Source organism: Mastacembelus armatus, chromosome 15, assembly GCF_900324485.2.
Source record: "Mastacembelus armatus chromosome 15, fMasArm1.2, whole genome shotgun sequence".
In the NCBI taxonomy this organism is placed as follows: Eukaryota; Metazoa; Chordata; class Actinopteri; order Synbranchiformes; family Mastacembelidae; genus Mastacembelus; species Mastacembelus armatus.
Window position 1 is genome coordinate 20,621,707 of NC_046647.1, and position 22,160 is coordinate 20,643,866.

At 40.8% G+C, this 22,160-nt stretch overlaps 1 protein-coding gene across 2 annotated transcripts in view; it reads right to left on the reverse strand.

The window, feature by feature from the left end:
• Positions 1 to 21,663, reverse strand: part of cdh5 (cadherin 5) — a 29,434-nt gene extending 7,771 nt beyond the window's left edge. Inside the window, exons 1-13 of one of the 2 annotated variants that reach the window (XM_026309077.1) lie at positions 20,837 to 21,663; positions 13,189 to 13,428; positions 12,636 to 12,915; positions 11,960 to 12,082; positions 11,666 to 11,833; positions 11,300 to 11,481; positions 9,454 to 9,567; positions 8,860 to 9,002; positions 8,635 to 8,768; positions 7,532 to 7,641; positions 7,025 to 7,127; positions 2,653 to 2,774; positions 2,289 to 2,403 (exon numbers count right to left, since the gene is read on the reverse strand). In XM_026309077.1, the coding sequence (XP_026164862.1) occupies positions 2,289 to 2,403; positions 2,653 to 2,774; positions 7,025 to 7,127; positions 7,532 to 7,641; positions 8,635 to 8,768; positions 8,860 to 9,002; positions 9,454 to 9,567; positions 11,300 to 11,481; positions 11,666 to 11,833; positions 11,960 to 12,082; positions 12,636 to 12,915; positions 13,189 to 13,428 (1,834 nt within the window). In that variant the 5' untranslated portion in view covers positions 20,837 to 21,663. Of the gene's footprint in view, positions 1 to 2,288; positions 2,404 to 2,652; positions 2,775 to 7,024; positions 7,128 to 7,531; positions 7,642 to 8,634; positions 8,769 to 8,859; positions 9,003 to 9,453; positions 9,568 to 11,299; positions 11,482 to 11,665; positions 11,834 to 11,959; positions 12,083 to 12,635; positions 12,916 to 13,188; positions 13,429 to 20,681 lie in introns of both variants that reach the window. The other variant, XM_026309078.1, reaches the window with a different exon arrangement.
• Between the last annotated feature and the right edge of the window lie 497 nt (positions 21,664 to 22,160).

The window sequence follows — 22,160 nt, forward strand, 5'->3', positions numbered from 1 at the left end:
AACTTAGGACAAGGAGAGGAGGAGAGGAAGGATATGTTTGACCTTAGATTAGGCCTCGAGCCTCAGTCCTGATATGAACCGCTCTCTCTCAGCAGACAGCCAGCATTAGCCATGCCTTTTAGTTGAGGGTGAGCGGGACTAATTTAAGTTTGCATGGGAAACCAACAGATTAATCTTTTACAACACATGCTCTGCAGTTTAATAAGCTCTGGAGATATCGGACTTAGAGGGACAAGAAAAAGAAAAAAAAAGAAGAAGCCCTTTGTAGGAAAATGACTGAGAAAAATGTCTTTTCGTGTGTCAAACCCGACTTCTTGTGAGAAAATACGTCTGTGAACGGGGAGTGCGGCAAATTGCTTTGGGCCCTGGCAGATAATGACAAGTGCATTAAATAGTTAATCTGGCCTGTGTTGTGGGTGTTTGATAAAGCGAAATAGAGACAAAAAAGAGGAGAGAAGGAGCAGAGAGAGAGAGAGACAGAGGGACCCAGAGGGAAAGAGAAAGAGAGAGATGAAGGGAAAAAATGGGAGGAAAAGCCACGATAGTGGAGGAGTGTATTAATAGTTAATAGGTTGAGTGTTTGGCAGTGTTTGATAAGCAGACAGCACCTAAAGAACAGATAAACTCTCATCATTACCACTCCTATTCTTCTGCCGCTTTTCCCACAATTCTCCTCTTTGGCATCTCTCCTCTTTAACCTCTTTCTGTCTCACTCTGTCACTCACTTGGTCTCATTCTACCTCAGCTCTCTGTCTCACTCGCCTCTTGTCAGTCTGCCTGTCTGTCTGTTTCACCACCCTCTCCTCCCATATCTACGTCTGATGTAAGGTTTTTTTGTTTTTTTTCCCATCTGTCACTCCTTCCTCCCTCTTTATCTTTAAGTTCTTCTTCTCTTTCCCTTTCTTCCTCAGCACTTCTCATCCCAGATCCATCTTGTTTGGCCAACTATCTCCAGCGTGCTTCTCATCCAACATGACAAGTAGCTCTGTTTCCCCAGAATAAAGGAGCAGGGGGTGAAGGTATCAAAGAGAATATTGAGCTCACAACTGCAGGCATTATTTCCACATCCGCCGCTACATTATTCATAAAACCAACAACACCGGGAGGGGAAAAGTTCCCCACAAAACACAAATCTTATTAATCGCAAAGCAAGGGCAACTACATTAGCACACACACACACCTCAGTCACTGCTGGCTCTTTGGGTTTGAGGTGGTCTATTGTTAATGTTTGTTAACAGACTAGAAAAAAAAAGCTTAGACCTAAATTAAAAATCAATTTATACAAACCAATTCATCACAGTTTTCTGCTCCCTGTACAGGATTCAAACTAAAATACGTCTTACAATCGTCTGATAAACCCTAAACAAACCATGAGCCACACAGTAAATGACGCATTTTATTTTTCATGCATGTTTGGACTGTGACTATGATCCAGATTTTCTACTTCCAGCTATAAGAAATAAAATCAAGGCTCAGTGTTTGTCAAAGCCTGGCATGAGATCAGTGAGCAGCACACAATAAACAGGAAACATTGTCTTTAAAACACTTAAAGCCAAATTGAAAATGCCCACTGTTGTTTTCTTGTTCACCTCAGCGCTTTGCTGCACCAAAATCCACACAAGCAAAAGGAAGATTTTAAACTCGTAAAAACTATTAGGAGGAGAAAGTTTAGTGGGGATGTACTGATTTTTTCTTTTAATGTATTTATTTATTTTGCAATAATATCTGCATTGTCATAAGAAAACTTTTTTTATTCCTCTTGTTCCAAAGCAGGAGCATCGGGCTGATAAACTTATTTCATAACAAACTCAGATTTTTTTTTTTTCTTTCCAAACGTGCAGTTTTCAGGCTCAACAGACTCAAGTGACATCACTTGAGAACCATTTATCAAATTTCACACAGCTCCCTCAAAAGGTACAATACAGCTTTTTTCACATGTGCAGTAGTGCAACCCAACACTTGTAAACAGACTTTGATGTGTAAAAACCCGTGGAGTTTCCCTTTAAGGCATTCTTAAAGATGAAAACCAAAAAAAAAAAAAAAAAAGTAAAAAAAACCACAATCTTCAGCCACTCTGAGAGAAAGTCTTCTGTGGCTGACGCACCTGAGAGTATGTTGGGATGTGCTTTTACTACCAGGAGGCTCTTAGAAATACAATCGGATTATTTCAACCCCAAAGCAAACACTGCGGGTGATCTCTGAGAAGTGCTGTACAGAAAGGTTCATGGATGGAAACCACAAAGGAAGGAAAGAACGAAAGAAAGAAGGAAATAAAAAAATCAGCTTACCCAGTATGGTCAGTATGCAGAGCAGGATGGCTATCAGGGCGTGAACACTCACTCCCATCCTCCGAGCATCAGCTTTGCATTTCTTAATAATCCGCCTGGCATCACACCGACATGACTACGACGGGCACAAGAAACAATAATTCACTACCTCAGTCAGCACATTGATGAAATAAACTATTTATTTACTGTATATCCAGCTGAACAATAAACACGTGATTGGATCTTCAGTTTTTAGAGTCGTAAAACTGGTGATAACTGAATAAAACATTGTTAAAAATAAACGTAATTATTCTGAGCAATTATTTAAATATTTCTGTTGTAATAATCTCAGGAGTTCATACACAAAAAAAACAAACACACACACCTTGATCACCAGCTTAGTAACACTCGCTTGTCCCCCATCATCGACACGCACATCCAAGGTGTAATCCTTGGGGTCATCCAGGCTGAATGGGCCCTGTTTCACCAGGATGTCTGCTGTTTTGTCTGTGCAAGGAAACGTATAAATACCCACAGTTACTATACGAAGGGTTACAGCCATCTTTGATTCACCTCCCTTTCCTGCAAAATCCATGTCTAATTTTTCAGATTCATCTCCTTGTTTCCCTGAAGCATATCTAATGTTCACCTGCTCAGTCCATACAGTCCACGTAGCTATTTATACTGCACTGTGCTCCACAGATCAAACAGGATATGAGATGCGACAGCCAGAAGAGAGTTCTTACATAAAAGCAGACAGATCATTCATGATTGTCTGTCAGATTGCTTCATTTAGGATTTGACTCATTTGGGATTATAGATAATGGCAGCACCTCAGAAATCCACGCTGGTGTTTTGTAAATGATCAAATGCATGAGTCAAACGGTCTGCAGACCGGGGTTAGTTTATCCACTGGTGGCCAGGCAGGTACAGATTTAGCTAAAAGTTCATAAAGCCAAAATGGAGCAGAAATATAACAACACAGCCGTGTCTCCTGTGACCAACAATACAGTCATTAGTCAAGTCCTCTGGCAGGCAGACGTTTCCTGCTAAGATGATGAGGAAAGTCTTTTTCCACTATATCCCACCACTGGAGGAATTTGAGGGAACACAATAGCAGGAAGGACCCCTCTGAAACTCAAACATACCTAGACACACTGTTAAACTCTCAGAGAAACATCTGCCTTCGTTTAAGAGCCAGTTGGAATAAAAACAACATGGGTGTTGCTGACATATGCACATATTGGACTTTAGATATGAATCATATGAAAGTAGATCTGATAACTCTCTGAAACACAAGGCTCAGTGATTTAATCCCTCTAGAGACATGTTTCATATTTTCTGAAATTAACTCTGAATCCACCCTTCAGAGATCTGACAGTATCAAAATGCTTCTTCTTTCTGACCCTGTAAAACAAAACATCTCTGATTAGCAGCAGCTCTGATTTCACATGAATGGGCTGAGGTTTTATTTCATAAGACTTTCAAATGACAATTTGAATTTTCTCTATTAAGGATGTTTTTATTAAAGAGATCATTTACTCAGATATTAAAGACAAACACTGCAAGTGCTTTCTTCCAATGAAAATAGGGTGCACTGCGTTCTGTGGCCTATTCAGAGCAATGGACACCGTGTTTCTGGAAAACGGGTGTATCCTCACAAAACACGCAGAACTAGATGCCCATTAACTGCAAGTCAGCAAGCTCCTGAGCTTGTTTGCTAACAGGACAGGATGCACTCGCCTCAAAGTCAATAAAGTCAAATAAAAACACGTCTCTTTGCATGGAGAGATGCCTCTAGACATATTTTCTTGTAATTTAGGTAAACACACCTTTTGGTGAGAGCTCAGATTCCAAGTAAGGTTTATGTAACCAACACTGTGGGATCAGGTTTGTCTACAAGACAACATGAAGTCAGTGAAGGTGTGTGAGTGGGAGGACATGGGAACAGATGAGGCCTTAACTAACTGAATAAAAGATGAAAACAGTTTCTGCTCTCTCTTCTTCCCATCCCTCCTGTCTGCCTCGTCTCCTGCTCCGTCTTTGTTTGGATTCATCTCTTTCTGGATTCCTCTGTTTGTCTCACTGTCCTTTCTGTTTCTTTTGTTCTCTCCATCCCTCTCCTCCTGCATCTCATTAGCCTTTTTCTCTCTTCAGCTCTTTGTTTTTCCTTCCGCCTCCTCTGTCGTGTCTGTCTGGTATAACTGCAGTGAGCTTCGTGTACCCGCCTGGTCTGAACACCGAATCCTGTCACTTCACAGTCAGGCTACACTGACGGTTGGAAAGAGTGTGTGTGTGTGTGTGTGTGTCCCTCTCTCTCTTTTTGGCTGCCGTAACAAAAGTGTGGCTGTTTTTTGCCTGTTTTAAAGAGCTGGTAGTTGATAAATATTTTAAAAGCCCTCACTTTGCAGCTCTTGTTGCATGTGTGTGTGTGTGTGTGTGTGTGTGTGCTGTAGTTTGTGTGTTAAGTGGTGTGAGGTGCTGTCAGATGATTTTTGGGGGTGGCAGTCCTGAACCACAGGGGAGAACAGAAGTTCTGACAACCAGCACTTATCAAACAAATATCCACCTCTCTCCTGTTTCTCCTCTCCTCCTTTCTGTTCTCCCTTCACCTTTTCCCTTCATGTCCTTTATTTCACCCTCCTATTCTTCTGTATTCATTCCTCTCAGAGCTTCCTCTCCTTCTCTTTTCCTCCTCCTCTCTTTTATTTTTACCTCTCATTTAAACCTTTTTTTCCTCTTTGATCATGTCGTCATCTCACCACCTGAACTCCCCTTGTTTCTCATCTGTCTGTCTATTTGTTCACCTTTTCTACTGTCCTCTCAGCCTGTGTCCTTATTCCTCCCAGTTGACTTTCCTCTTCATGTTTATTGATTCCATCCTCAGCTCCTCTTTGTCCCCATTTCTTCTTTCATTCCTTGGTCATTACGTTCTTATTTTGCCCTTCATTTTCCTCCAATTTATTCTCCATCTCCTCTGTCGTCATCTGTGCATTTTTGCCTTCCATTTTTCATTCACCTATTTCATTCTGCTCTGCATACTGACATGTTGTTTTTAAACGTTTATTCTTTATTTTCTCATCCTTTCCTCCTCCTTTCTAAATTTTCATTTATCCACAATCATCATTCAATCCCATCCTTTCCCGACCACTTTTTATTCTCTTATTTGTCCCACTGTATTAGTCTCTTTGTGTTTGCCACCTCTTGTCACTTTAGCAGACTTTTATATCACCTGCCTTAATCCCAATCTCTCCTCCTTTCATCTTTTCTTCCACCTTTGTCTCATCTGTCTTTCCTTTTGCTCTCCCCCATCTCCCTCTTCCCTTTCTCCATCAGTTGAAGCCCTCCAGGCACAAACATGGAGGAAATGAATGAGGCAGGTTCGTGCCTTTTCCCCCTGTTTATCTTCCTGTCAGTATGTTTCAAGTTTCACCTAAATTAAATAGTAACACTTCACCTAAATCTTTCATCTGCTACCTAAGGCTTTCATCTATTCAAACTTTTAATATTTGACTAGAACAGTTGATAACACTTTTCCTCAGGCTTTCATGTACTATAAGGCTGTGTGATTATCAAAAATGATGAAAACTGTTTTACTTGTGCCATTTTGTGTCCTAAGCTGAATAACCCAAATAAGCTTTGGAGGGCTGATGTAACAGGGCACCAACCTTTGCATAAATATCAGTCTGGATCAAAGGAAATGTCTCTGTAGATGTTCACACCATCATCTACGTCACAATCTGTTTATTCAGGCTGACATTTTTAACCTGTATAGATTTACTGACTGTAGATGCTGCTTTGAATGAAACCCAATGACTTTGGTGACTTGACCTCTGCTTTAGCACCAACATGTTAAGCGAAATGTATCATATTTTATTTGAGAAATGGAGATTTGGTCAAGGCAGCACGGTGGCCGAGTGGTTAGCACTGTTGCCTCACAGCAAGAAGGTCCTGGTTTCGCAACCCGGCCTTTCTGTGTGGAGTTTGCATGTTCTCCCTGTGCTTGTGTGGGTTTTCTCCAGGTACTCTGGTTTCCTCCCACAGTCCAAAAACATGTATGTCAGGTTGATTGGTGACTCTAAATTGCCCATAGGAGTGAGTGTGAGTGTGTGAGGTTGTTTGTCTCTATGTGGCCCTGTGATGGACTGGGGACCTGTCCAGGGTGGACCCCTGCCTTTCACCCAGAGAGAGCTGGGATAGGCTCCAGCTGATCCCTGTGACCCTGGTTAAGGACTAAGCGGGTATAGAAAATGGATGGATGGATGGAGATTTGGTCAAACAGTGTGATGCACCTTTATTGATTGAACCTGTTTAAATACGTCTCTAATAGTTATCCAGGCATTCCTGTTGGTACAGTTTTCCACTGACAGTTTTGCAGAAGCCAACCCACTAGCAACTGTGTGACATGTCCCTTTAACATTCTTAGCACGGTCGAGTTTAGAGTCTGAGAGTCTCTGCAGGTCCACCAAGCCACTTGCTCTCATTATTTTCAATATTTGCTGTTGTGCATTCTAGACAGCACTTATAGTCCCAGACAGGCTCTCGACAGTAAATCCCCCGTCTGGCTGGGAGAGCCAAAGCATGCTTTGAGAAGTTAAAATAATTTCACATTTCAGCAACAAAGCACTGTGCTTCAAATGCCATTTCAGTTGTTGCATAGCAACAAGTGCAGAGGCCAGTGCTTCCTCCAAGCATCGTTCAGAGCAACAATCAAGCAAAGAAAGGTAAATATATGCTCAGTGCACACAAAGACTCACTGCCATGGTTTCTGATGGAGAAGTTGGAGCTGCTGCTGTACAGGCTGAAAGTGAAGGTATTCGAATGTTCATCTTTATCCGTGGCTTCCAAGGTTCCAATGACCTGAGGGGAAAAAAGAAACCATCCTAAAACCATGCGGGACACAAATTATGTTTATATCCACTGGCACTGGAACACTTGCTTCCATGTTAATTACTTTACCTCATGTTTCAAAACACTACGTTGATCCTACAAACAAATCTATTCTTCATTCATTTAACTTCCACCTATTCTACCTGAAAGTCTTTCATGCTGTGAGTACAGGAGGAAGCACTGAAGCATTTTTAGTCACTGAATCCCAAAATGAGGCCAATACTTGCATTAAGCATAAGCTCAGATAACAAAATGTGTTATTGACTATAAGATTTGCAAGTATTCAAATCTGCAGGGTTGATTGCATTTGCAGTGCTGTGACAAATAAAGACACATTTTGTGAATAAAGTGACAACCTGCTATGCTGCTCTTACCGTATCAGTGGAGTCGTCCTCGCAGACATAGATCTCATTAACCCTCAGTTCAGGCTTGTTGTCATTGATATCTTGAACTGTGATGTTAACTTTTACAAATGACTCCAGGCCTATAAAGAAGAGACAACAGCATGTACTTAACTGCAGTAATGATAGTTCATTTCATAATTTGTTGCTCTGGCACTGACTTATTGCTTGCCACACAACATGACCAACGAAATGCACGGGACACTTCAGTGAGCTGCCTGCAGGGAGTCTTCAGAGCAAATATGTATATTATTTCATGCATGTGTGGTCCTGATAATGCAGGCAAATCCAATTATCCTATAATTTTCATTTTCATTTTTGTTTGTCAGTTAGCCATGATACTGCTCAGGTGTGGATCTCTGTTCTTAGCTGAACAGATTAAGGTCAAGGGACTGAAAGGGTTTCTATTTGTGAGCTGTTTGTTGGGCAGTTTTTGTCACATTAAAGCAGCTTTTACATTTCTTTTACATCACTGATGTTCTTTTTAAATATTCATCTTTTGATAAATGTGTGGTTCTCTGTTCTGTCTCTTGTACTGAGATTTTGAAACTATCTTTAGTACAGTACATATACTGTATATCGAGGACCTTGTCAAGCTCAGGGGGCCATTATGTTCCTTAAACATCATGACAAGCCACTAAAATAGATCTCTGGATTTCATTCATTGCTCTTCTAAAAATATAGAGTTTGGTTTGGAAGCTGCAAGTGAACAAAGAGACCCACTAATGTGATTTTCCTGCTTGCTCTCTCCTTCCTGTGTGGGTCGACCAGGTGTTATGGAAATGTGTTAAATCTATAAAAATGTGTTACACTCCCATCCCTTAATAAATCCAGAAAAGCTGCTCAGCGAACAAGAGAACACACTTTCTTTTTTTTTGGCCTTTCAAACTCCCTCCCTGTACGCACATTATCACCATTAAACAAAACACATTCAGAACTTTTATGTAAGCATCTATTGTTTGAAGGATTAATACACCCATGCATTTCTTCTGTCTCCCTCTGTGTGTGTGTGTGTGTGTGTGTGTGTGTGTGTGTGTGTGTGTGTGTGTGTGTGTGTGTGTGTGTGTAAGACATACCACTTGGATGCTCCTGTGCCTTAACGTGAAAGAGGAGTCTGGATTCCTCTTCTCTGTCTATTGTTCTCAGGCTGAACAGCTGACCTGTCGATGGGTTGATCCCAATAGGACAGTCCTTTTCTGATATGGAGTACCTGGACAGCGTTAAGAGAGATCGGTGTAACAGTCACTGTTCAGGATTAGAGACAATATTAGTTATTTTAGGAGGTTTTTGCAGCATCGTACCTTATGTTCTTGTTGGCTTTGTCGGGATCTTTGGCTGTGACTGTTCCTATGTTTTTCACAATTTGTTCTTCTACCAGACTGAAAGTGTATTTGGACTGGGAGAAGACTGGTGGTTCATCTACATCTAACACCTCAATGGTTACCTGTGATTTGTAACAGTTAAAAGACAGTGTTGACTTTTCATTTGCACATATTTGGTCAAAGATTTATACAGACTAGTATTTGTGGACTGAACATCACGGTTCCTGTTCCAGCTCATTCTGACCCCTATTCTGCTGATTGTGACTGGGAGAGCTGATAACTGAGCAGCTCCATGGTTGAGAACTGGGACTTTTAGAATATCTATGGAAAGAAAAAGATATTTAGCATCTTCCCATTTCTAAATGAGTTATCTCTGAGTGAGGTTAAACTCTATAAGCTGTGACCTATTGGTGACACTATTTCCTGACCACAGAAGCCATCAGTGATGCATATTTCTGCCCTTCATTCGAGTTGTACCCATCTTTCTGATTTTTAATAGAAAGCCGGTAAGAAGTGGAGTGATAACACCCCTGGAGGGAGGCTTAAAGACTTCAAGTCCTGTCTGATATTTACCTGGGCTGTGGTGACTGCACTGTTTATGTTGTCAGGAGGAGAATGCAGGTTTATTAGGTTTTCTCGCACTTTGACATCAAAAGTGTAGCTGTTCTTTTTCTCATAGTCCAGAGCCTGGGGAAAGAGACGAGTGGGATTTAAATCAACAAGAAGACAGAAATTGGTATTGATTACATCAGGGTTTTACTTCATATTGAGCATAGATTGCCAGTGGAATATCCTTATGCTGGTAAACCATCAGTTCACAAGGGTGGACTGTAAAACAATAGGTGGACTGCAGTTCTAAGGTTTTTGTAGTTTCTCAGTGGGTCTTAAAATTGATTACACATCTAACCTACAAGACGAATTCTCACTTCTCTTCAATATGCACCTCATATTCATACCGCCTGGTTGTGATGCAGCTGAGCTATATTTATAGCAGTTATTAAAATGCTTGTCAGGTACACATTACCTACTCTTCTCAGTTCACTCACTAAAATACAGCCTCTTCACTCAGTTTCACTTTCCTTCATTAAAAAAGCTGCTTTTGAGACCAAACCTTAATGTCATACATTTCTTATAACTCGTTCTCCTTTAATGAAGTTAATGTGTTGCACATTTGGTTCGATCCTCAAGAGTAAACTTATCTAAACATGTTTTTTTTGTTGTTTTTTTTTTGGTTACTGGGGACACTTTGCATTTGCACTTCAGCTTTTATGTTCAGGTCTTCATCCCTCCATTTACACCTGTGTCTGTTCACCGAGGACAGCTGTGTGTCAGGTGTAAAAAGGCTTTAAATGTCACAGCTCACCTGAAACAACCTGGTTAAGTGCACACTGCCAACTTTTTCCTCCTTTTGAAACATGTTACCAATGCATGGCAGTACCTCATTGCTTTTACTTTTGAAATGGTGCACAGATTGAGACTTGCAGTGTTATGGATATGTTTTCATGCTAACAAATATATGGCAGCGAGCAGCACTTAGTGTCACATTTCTGCTGGGATTAACATTTCATTCCCCTGCATTTGATGTAGCTTCTGTTCAGTTAAATGTTGTTTTTCTGGCGGACTGTGTTACCTGTGGATGGGACACCACAGGTAGACGGGAATATTTCGTTAACTGGATTATTCACGATAACACGGATACTCAGTCACAGGGTGTAAAAGGCATGTGTAAACAGCTTAACAAGAATAAGACGTTAACCAAAGTGTGGCCATGGCTTACTCTGTAAATGTAAACACAGCCAGGGAAAAAGATGAGAAGGGCTGCAGAGCTGAGGGGCGAGTTGAGCAGAGAGAAGATTGTGGTGTGATTCAATTCCAGGCCAGTGTGGGTACAAGCTATTACAGAGCTCATTTCATCAGAATACATTTTCAGCCCTATGATGTCCTAAATACTTTATCTGAAGAGCAGAAAACAGTAAACCTGCAAGCATAAATATCTTTCCTAACCAGAAGTAGGCCAGGACTTTTGGGTTTAGACTCAATGTTATACATTATCCTGCCACAAAGCGAATTAGAAAGTCAGTACATTAGCATTGACATTTAGCAATAATCTTTACTCTCTTCAATCTTGGATGTTTATAGTGGTACATGTGTTTTGCATTGGACTTTCGGGGCTACTACCATGTTCATTTAATGTTACATTAACTATAAAAATGTGCTGTTTTATATCCCTTAGGTAGTTCTGTAGTTGCCAGGGTTCTGGAAAAACCCTTGAGTAACATGAATAATTTGAAAAATAGAAATACTGAAGCCTATCTGATAGGGCTTATAAATCCCATGGGACAAAATGCATCAGAAAATTAAGCATTCATTACCAAATATGTGCAAAAATCAAGCATTCATTGCCACATGAGCCTCTTACCTCATTGAGCATGAGGTTGCCGTCCTTGTTCGGGTTGAGTTTAACACTGAACATTTTACTGTATTCACGGGAAATGTTGAAGATGGGCTGCTTGTTGTGGATCTGATCTCTGTCTACCAATTCCAGGGTGCCAATCCTCTCATCCAGTTTGTGGTTCTCAGGAACCTTCAGTTCATATCTCTCTGCAGGCAGAAAACACACATCAGGTGTCACATCTGTGCATATAAGGCATTTACAGTGGATCTGTTATATGATATAAATAACAGAGCAATTAAATGTTATTAAAATCTTTGAAAATTAAAAGCTTTATTTCTAAAATAATCCCAGCCATTAATTTTCATATTACTTTTGCCCTTTGTTTCTTACTTTGAGTGAAAGAAGCTATGTTGTCGTTGGTGTCTATGATGGTGATGGTGACAGAGGTGGTGGCTGAGTTGCCATAGTCCCTTCCCCTCATGTCCTGAGCTTTTACCACAACTACATACTGACTCCTGGTTTCCCGGTCCAGAGTTTGTGTCTTACAGCTGATCACACCTGCAGAAAGACAGACAGGTGTTAGCTTTGAGGTCAGCGCTGACTCATATATCTTGTACGTGTGCAGCTCCTCTAGCTGAACTTGTTATTGAGTAAAAAGATATTTCTGCATTTCGTTAGTCCAACCTGTGACTCTGTCGATTTCAAAGGAAGAAAGGTCTCCATCGGGGGTCAAAGAATAACTGAGCTCTCCGTTAGCAGTGGTGGGGTCATCGGCATCGGTTGCTCTTACCTCTACTACTTTAGTTCCTAAATAAAAAAGCATTAAAAAAATGATTTGCATCAGTAACGGATCATGTGACAATATATAATGTTGTACAGAACAAATATTTGCATCAATAACATGCCATGTAACAGTATATAGTGTTGTCAGATCGTTAGGTTCTAAAATAACTTTGTTCTACTGTTTAAATGATTGATGCATTATGATTATGTGCTAAGACTGTGTTATTTAAGTCACCAAAGAGGCTTTTTTCACAGAAGGATGTGCTAATGATTGTGACAGGTGTTAACATTATATTTAATTTTTTCATGACTTTTCACAGTGCAGTCTATTTTTAATCTAAAGTCTCACTGACTAGAAAATGTCAGATTGCAGAAATGGGAACCATACCCTGTAAGAATTCACTTAATTAATCTTTGCATATGATTTTTCTTCTTGTCTTCTTATGGAATTATGATAAACTTGGCCTTTAAATGATCGTTGAAGACTGTGTGGAATCTAAAACTTCACAAGTTTTTTCTTTAATCTCTATATTTCATTAGATAAGACAGTTTTTTAAAGTTTGGTGACCCTACTCACCAATCATGGACCTCTCCATGATTGATCCGTTGTATGTTCTTGGGAAAATTGGCTTGTTGTCATTGAGATCTGTCACCTGAACAACAAAGTGTCCAGAGTCCTCTATCAGCTTGTCGTTCCCATCATACATCCTGGCTGTCAAATGGTATGCATTTTTCTCCTCTCTGTCCAGAGATCTGGTAACAAACAGGTCTCCTTTGTCATCCACGGTGAAGATGGTGTTTGCTCCTTCACCATCTATTTTAAACTTCTTCACCTCCACTCTCTTGCTCGACCTCAGCTATAAAGGGAAAAATAGGGTTGGCTGTGTCACACTCCATTCAACAAGCTACCAGCAAACTTCTACAAATAAACTGAGTATTCTGGCAAACCCGTGCAGATATTTATCTCTAAGTCAGTGCCCCACATTTTTGATACAGCTTCAGAATGAATGATAGGGATGAAAATACATATTTGTCAGCCATGGCAAACAGATTACTGAGCATTAAATGGCTAAACTGTAGAAGCAGGATCCTTGTCACTGTTTTAGTGAGCTTGGGCTCAAAAAACATACTTGTCCTATCTTGTAGGCGATGGGTGCAGGTTTCTCCTCTTCCACATATAAGGAATTCCATATCCAGTCTCTTTTCTGTCGGGACAGGATGGGATGGGACTCCTTCTTCACAATCTCAACAGGGCTTTGCTTCTGTCCTTCTACCACAGGAAGGCCAGAGTCTTCAGCAGTGGCAAGAGAGATAGACAAGACCATAGTGGCCATGAGCCCCATAGTCCACAGATGGACGCAAGCCATCATCTAGGACAGAAAGGGATAGGGACAAGAGGAGAGAGGAGTGAGAGAAGGAATAAGGGAGAGAGAAGGATGAGGCAAAACAGGAATAAGAGATGTGGGGGGTGTGGAGGGGAATATGGAGGCAGAGGAGAGAGGGAGCAGAAAAAAAAGAGAGAAGATCACATTAAAACCACTTATCAGCCCTGGGCAGACCCCTTCACTGTGCCAGGGTGAGACTCAGAGTGAAGGCCAAGTGCTCACTGTCCCCTCGCAGTCCGCCAATGAGCCCGAGGTCTAGCTATCATTTAGGACCAGCGCTCTTAAACCTTTTCAGCCTGGGACCCAAATGAAACATTTAGTCTCTCATCATGGGACTTGGGTTGAAAGCATATCACTACTGTGGTCGTATGGGGATCTATTAAACATAGGCCTGTGACCCATTTTAGGTCCTGACCCACTGGTGTAGCAGGAGAGAGAGACAGCAACAGAAAGACAGAGACTGACAGAGACGGAGAGAGGAGCTGACATTAAAACCACTTAGGATGTCTGTTTTTATCAGCCATTAGAGTCATAAAGACTGTTTGACATTGTGAGTTTTAGACTGGGATTTCTTTTTTCCTCTTTAATGCAGCACATCGAATTGTGGAAAAATGGAAAGTGTTCTGGTATAGCACAGTGTGGAGTTTGGCTGTGTGTGGCTAAAAAACTGTTCTTGATTCAAATCTAAGGAAATAAGAGAAGAGTCTGTTTTGCATAATCATTTAAATCTCAAATACAGCTCATGTTTTCTCGTGTTTAAAAAGATAACTGAGTTTGCATGGCCAGGGCCCCAACACAGAGGCCTCTGGAAAAACACATGCAGTTGTGTCACAAGAGAAACTGAATCTGGATCAACTTCTACAGTGATGTAATGCAACACTATCCGGCAACAGACTGCAGCACGTTTGCCAAAATAAATAACTGCAAGCACGTTTTCCTGGTACACATATTGGTGACACGAACATTGTACGTCTACTGTTTACCTTGTGCTCATCATGACAGAGGATAAAGGCACATTAAGTGTAATTCAGGATAAACATTTAAACTCATTTATTCTTCACCAAAGTGTGTTTCATCTGCTCACCTGTACCTGTCTGATTCTAGAGACATTGTAAAGAAAACCAAACTGTGATCTATTGTAGATAAACCAAAGCGCTACACAGTTTGACATAGTAACTGAATGATGGAGCCACATGAAAAGATCACAGAACTTCACCAAGGACATGACTGTTTTCAGCAGATTTTGAGCAGATTTCATGACAATCCACCCAAGAGCTGTTGAGACATAACACTCAAAACCACAAATGTTAAACTGTTAGTAGCCCCGGAGCAACAGCCAAGGAAACCAAAGCATCTGGGGCTTAAAAAACAAAGAAATGTCACAACAGACCCTGTTTTTTTTTTTTTTTCTAATATTGCACAATGTTGGAAATAGTATAATAATTCACATTAACATTTAAGTTTGGTCGAATTTCTTTTAATTTGAAACCAAACTGGCACCTCATCTGATTTATGGTTTTTGGCCAAGTACAAATTGGAAGATATTTCGCTGTCTTGCATCAGTTGTTGCTGCCTGAAAGCTGTTTGAGCACTATTTAACCAACACACGAATGTATACGTCACACAAACACCAGCAGTAGTAAAGGACCAGAGGACACACAGTGTCATATGCTGTACCAATAGTAAACTGTGATTTGTGATAATGGAGCATATAAGTAATTTGACTTCATTGGAGTTGACTAAACTTCAGCTACTTCTCCTTTTCTTTCTTACCATCTGTCTCTCTCTGTCCCCCTGTCATCCCTCTCTCCCCCCACTGGGCTCTGTCTAATAAAACAGAAATGTCAGGGAAATAATCTTCAAAACATTTTAGAGTATATGTGCTCTGTACTCCAGTAGATATCACAGCGCAGCCTTGTGCCATCCCAATAGACAGATTAGTGCATCTTATTGTCTTCGAGCCATTAGCAGCAGGGAGGGAGAAAGAGAGATTATGATGAGGGGATTATACCGGCACAAAGTCTTCGTCCTCTAATGGCCTAATCTCGTGTTCTGCTGACCTCCCCTGACCTCTTCACACGGCTCCCCACAAATCAGCTCAAATAAAGACTAAACTGTGGTTTTTGGCCTTTAGTGCACATCCATTTTGTTTGGTTTTATTTTTTTCCTCTTCTGTTTGTCTTTGTTTAGTTTCCTTTCAGGACTAAATTAATTAAACAGAAGTGTTTTGATTGCACTTTACTGTGGACTTTGAATGGAAGTCTTAATGGTTGCTAATGGGCACGTCTATTGCCAATAAACGCATGTTTTTCTGATTATGGATCCCCAATCTCTGTCGCCATATTCTAGTAATAAACAGAATGTGATCACAACTAAATTAAAGCTTCATACCAAGGAGAACTGATTTCTCCTCCTAATACTTTAATCTTATTTGCCACTAACCTTCTCTCACTTCATGGCTTTGTTTCACTCAGTAATTTCAGCAGTTAGATTTTGCATCAGTTTTGTTTCCATTAGTTTTCCCAATTTCCGTATATATTTAGTGTTTCACTATTTATTCATCACTTTAATTTGATGTATTGATGTGATTATTGGTTTGCACTCTTTCTAATTTGCCAATTAGGGTTTTTTTTTTTTTTTGCCCTCTGATATTGTAGAAAAAATATTCCTGCACTATGAAAGGAACACACTTGAGGGTTGACTCAAACCCAGACTGACATTTCCTCGCCGTCACATATGAAATGTTACTCACACAAACACAATAACATCCTATGACTGGAGTTATTTCTGTGATGACAAATCTGTTGGGGCCATTTTCCATAACAGGGCATTTTTTAAAACAGCATTTCCTGCATCAAAGGCGAGCGTCTTACTCCTCCCCTTTTATCAGCAACAGTGAGTGTAAACACAATGCCTTCTGGGAAATGCTGTCGGTCTGTTAATGAAAGGTCCTCATTAGTTAGTGCACACGCCCTTCCTGGTATTCAAGTGCTGCTGCTGACTGTGTGTCTGTGTCAGATTGTCCCTGAGTCGCACTTTGTTTCTGTGTGTATGTCAAACTTTGTCTTTTTTGGATTCATTGTTTTGTTTGTCTGTTTCTTGCTGTCTCACACTTTGTCTTTCTCTTCCTTCTACTTGTTTTTTTTTTCTTTCATCCCTTGCTTTTTCACCTTAAATTTCTTTTTCTCTAGTTGAATATCTTGAGGTAAAAACCGCATCTTATTTTTTTCAGTCTATTTCTGTCTCCTGTCTGTCATTCACCATATTTTCCTTTTCTCAACTTTTCTTCTTCACTTCTCTTTTTTTCATCTCTGTCACTCTCACCACCTCACCTTGAAAGTGTATTTAACACCTTGTGGAGAATAAACACATCATTGCACACAACTTCTTAAAGACACAATTTAACTCCAGTTGACTTTTAAGGCATCTACTGTTACTTTTAAATCAGCAGCGGGTAGACTGATGTATGAAACGTGACAGGAGTCTCGAGTATGTTGAAGAAGATAACGTGTAAAACCACTGTTTAGGTTTTTGTTTATATGCCTGCCGTTTTTGTTTAAGCTGCTAGTTGTTAGTCTGATGATAACCACTTTAAAAATGTTCCTCACCAGGCACACAGATTTCACTTCAGGATCAGACGTAAAGGTTATTTATGATATCGTTTATCAAAGGCATATTTCAGAGGTGTGAAGAATAAATAACATCCAGGAATATCTGTAATTACATCTGTACATTGTCCGCAGGCAAGAGAGTGTGTGAGTGTGACGGCGAAGCAGAAACAGACAGACGCAGAGATACAGTTGTCATTCTCCGGGATGTTTTGTGACTGGCAGACAGGTCTGACCTACTTTCAGTCTACCAAAGGCTAAAGCACAGAAACGAGTCAACAAGACTTTATAATCCTGATCGCTCAAGTTTGTGTACAAGTGTTCTTGTATTGTTTCTGTGTTTTAAACATAGAAATACTATCTTACGATTTTGTCCTCCATGCTGAAATCTGTCGAAGGCCCAGAAATCTGTCTGTCATACACTTGTCTGTATATTGTCTAAGACATCTTGGCACAGGGAGGTTTGATTTAAATGTAGAAATATGGCATACGGTATATTTGATTTGTGATATCTAAATAAAGGTTAAGAGCTTCACCCTACCATCTCCTCACTGGGCAGAACATTTACCCACCAGCATCATCAAAAATACTAAGAATTTATACTGTATGTACAAGATAATGGTTGCAGACCTTTAAATCACTGTCTCCAGATTTTTAGTGGGCTGCTATTGTGATCAGTGAAGGTTGTGCACTCAGCTTGGAAGCAACTGAATCAATCAGGTTTGCAGACACAAATAAAGATCAAGGACAAGCATGAACTGACTCAGAGATGTAACAACGCTTACATGGACATACAGTATTTGTTTGACATAAAAACTGCAGCTGGAAGTCACTACTGAAGCATCTGTGTCGGGTAAAAATGACAGCAACGAGATGGATTTGTCACTAACGACGCCTCTGTTGTTTTACCTAATAAGATGAAGGTACTTTTGTTCCACTGGACTGGTAGAAACGTCTAAGTATGAATGATACGTCAGTTAGTAAAAGTATGTGCATTTTGTCCAGACAAAATATCCAGTAACTGTCATCATGTGGTATTTCCCCATAGAATGACTCCTAAAGATCCTGTTGCTGATCACCTGTTCTGACAGTACCTCTGTGAGCCTGTTGAGCCCACAGGATCCAGTTCTACAGAAGAAATAATCAAATCAATGCAGATAATCTTGAAATATATTAAGCATCTTTATGCTCCCCAGAGGATGAACCTTTTTTGGACACAACATTTCTAAAGCAGATATCTAATGATTTGATTCTAGGCCTCTCCGTGGCCCCTAGAGGATAAACCCTGTTGAATCTGAGGATCATGTGACTCATTCTCTAGCACCACCCTTACCGTACCTGAATCGTTGACTTGCCTATTTGTCTGCTGCATAATGGAACAGACTGTAATGACATTTGCTAGTTCTCCCCAGAGGATGAGCCTATTAAACGAGCTCATTCTTTCATTAGAGTTAGACAGTTTATCCCTGCGTATCTAGCTCCAAGAACAACAAAGTCATGACTATGATCTTAATTCTGTCCAGTACTCTCTTACGAACACATCAGTCTTTGTTACATAAAATACCATGTCCAAATGGTGTCTGTGACACAGTTCAGCTTACTTTACTTTTATTAACCTAAAATTTTGTTTATTTGTGTATATCTGGCACAGGAAGTGATTTACAGCCTTAAGTCTGTGATGTTTGACTGCTGAGTAGTGTAGAGTGTGTCTGTTATTGAGATTAAAATAGGTTTAATCACAGAGACGCATCTAACAATCTGTCTGCAACCAAGTCACACCGGGAGCTGCTCCCAGACACACACTCTGTAGTGCCACACAGTGTATTCACTGCCTTCGGTGTTCAGACTTCCTAGTTAATTCTGTCTTCTTTCTCACTCCGACAAATTTGATTTTATATCAATGAGATCGTTTGTGAATGATGTCAGCCAACTTTAAAAGTGACAGTAATGTCCAATAGTCATCTGAAAATAATTTAAAGCCCCGCGAGTTATCAACATTGTTTTTGGCTCAGCTGTCAGCACCTGTCCCTGCTAAAGGCGAAGTATCCAAATACAGTGCCAGGTATAATAAAAGAGTCTAATCATCAGTATAAGATTTCCTGTTCATGTAAATATTGTTAAATTAATCCAATTTAACACTGATTATTCTCAAAGATCCATCTTTTTTTTTTCCAGTCTCCATCTTCAGCCAGCACATCCTAACTGCAGGTGGTGTTGATTGGCTCTCATTTATAATTGAATGGTCAAATCTGTCCAGTCCAAACCAGCAGCATATTTCACACTGAAATCACATAGAGCTCTGGATCAGTAAGGTCAGTCTTGTGCTTGTTGATCTACGTCTTTGGGATAGGGTGTAAAATCTGATTTAAAAATGTCAATTGAGAAACTAAATGTTCAAAAACAAGGCGACTTGAGTTATAGTAATGTAAAATGTAGACGCTGAAAATAAAAGTGTAACTAGGACTTTCAGCAGTAATCAGTGACTTCAGCTGAGCTAACAGTGCCGCAGCTGGACAGCTTGTCAGCCACCCTGACATATATCTGAATGAATGAATGGCTCTAATCATGTATGTGTGTGTATGGGAGGGTGAAGTCTCCCAGATGGCACCCAAAGGATTTTCTCTGATAGTTCCCTATCCAGGAATTAGACCACTGAGTTTAGTTTGTCAACCAGCTTTCAACCTAACAACCAAATCACCTCTTTCTCTCCAGATCCACATCGAAAATCCACATTTACAGGGAAACACTTTACGGTGCAGTGAAATCCAGGGCAGCTACAGCATAAGAAATGATCTGCATGACCTTTAAAACAGGGTCTCATCAAAAATGATCTTCCTGACATTGTGAGTTGTTATTCTGTCTACATCCTAACATAAGGTTTGGCGTAGATGGCTGATAAATGCGATCTTTAACACTTTGTGTATGCAGAGAGCTGTGGAGTCTTGTGCTGACAAAATGACACCACTCAACTCACAGTTTCTTCTTTGGAATATTAAATGTGCATCATCAATACTTTATAACCAAACTGAGTTGACATCATCTTAACAGAAAATGAGTTGCTTCTTGTTTTCGAAGTGAACAGTTGAAGACCTCCTGGTGGATTTAGTTGAGCGAATTTCTTCTTGCTCTGTCCACATATCATCCTGCATCGCCTTAATGGTCACAGCTGTCTGTCTTTAGGAATGACAGTCCAGCCTCTGGAGGGGGACTGAGCTCAATTACAGCATTCAAATCTACACCGTGCTGTCTGAGATTATTGGCATAACATATGTGAACAGTGACAGGAGACGACAGCCTGTCCTAAACAGGGTTATAAGCGTCATATCAAGTTATTTATGTACCATCCTCAAGACAGTTTGACCAGTATTCATCAGTGTTTCACCCTGGAGTGACTGGGAAAGTAGCCTGGGGCATTTTGAAGGGATCTGGGTTAGATTTTCTGCTGCTGTACATCACTTTGCAATGAAAAGCAGGTTCACATTCCTATTTGCTGGACAGGAAAGCTCTGGATGTATGTAGCTGTACATTTGTTTCTTCTTAGTTTATCACCTAGTCACACAGCGTGTCAAAGCAATCATCCCTTCTCTTACAGTACCCCCTCCAACTCTTAGAGAAAACCAGAAAACCTACCACAGAGGTGGGTAGTCCGAGACGAGCAAAATCTGAACCTGAATCCTTCCAGGTGTTCTCGAGCTCACTCAAACTCTGGTTATACTTTGCAGGCTGTGGTAGAAATTCACAGCTGGTAGCTGGTTTTAAAGTCAGCAGAGGGTAAAATCACCTACCGATTCAACTGCTGCGCACCTCTTCCTCACTCTCTTCTTTTCGTCAGCTGCTTTTCCCAGTGTAGAAAGAGAGCAGCAGGTGTTGTACAGGCAGGGATTTTTCTCTCCGCTTGAGTTTCACTGCGTTTTTGAACAAATCCGTTTCTGGATTGTGGCACAGATAAATGGAACAAAGTCTGTGATGATGAACTATTCGGTGATGCCTCTTGAATGAAAATGTTTCCCAGAGCTGGATTTCCAAACACACACTGACAGACTCTCAGAGAGTCAAACAAATGGAAGAATCAAAAACAGTTTACTCAGCAGGTAATGGCTGAGATATCATTCTGCTGTGACAATTTCAGTTTCTTCTTCTGTGTGTTTTTTTTCTCGAAGAACTCTCCTAGGATTTTTTTTTTTTTTACCCCAAACTGTCTTTATCCTCTTGTTATCTCCCCTCAGGTTGTCGAGGTTTTTCCTTAGGTGAGAGTCCAACAGGTTTTGAGTCTCTTGCTCTTTTTCTTCCTGTCGCCTCTGAGGTGGTTTTCACATCCAATGGTCAAAACTGTTGAACGCAGCTGTTCGACCTCAGTCCTCTCTCGTACAGGTCACTGCCCACTTCCTCTTCCTGTTGTTATTATTGGGAATCTTCCTCACTGGTGCTCCCTGCTACTGCTCCTTTTCCTGTCCTGGAGGGAAAACAGAGAGAGCGAGCTGGGATTGGTGGAAAGACAGAAAAAGGCAAGAGGAAGAGAAACAGAGATGTAGTGCATATGTCAAGACAGCTCGAAGACGCTCAGAGAGGCAGAGAAAGCAGCCAGCTCATGTTCATGAAGCAGATGGAGTGAGTGTGTGAGAGAGAAGGGAGGGAGGGTGATGGAGAGTAAGGTGAGAGAGGCGTTACTTCTGAGTCCTTTCCAGGGAGAGGGAAAGACGGAGAGTGGGGGAGGGATTTATTATTCATGTGTGTGAGATAAGGATTAAGTTAAACAGGTTATTGGGGATAATCCTCAGAGATTTCCCCACATGAGGCTAGTAAATATTTCAGAGGACTGACTTTGGCTTGCGAGTGTGTGTGTGTGTGTGTGTGTGAGCGTATCTGACAGAGAGATCTTGTCTAAGCCGGTAAATGAGATGAGAGGGACGCTCGGCCACACACATACACACACACTCCATCCATCTCGCCCCCTCCTCTTCTCTCTTCAGGGGGTGAGTCGGTCGTCAGTAATTTGGCGAATTGGACAGGAAAGCCGGCTGTGTGTTTTTCTGAAACCTCTCCTGTGGCAACAGCACTCCTGTCTTTCTTTTTCACTTTCCATCCATCCCCCCTCTCGCTCCCTCCCTT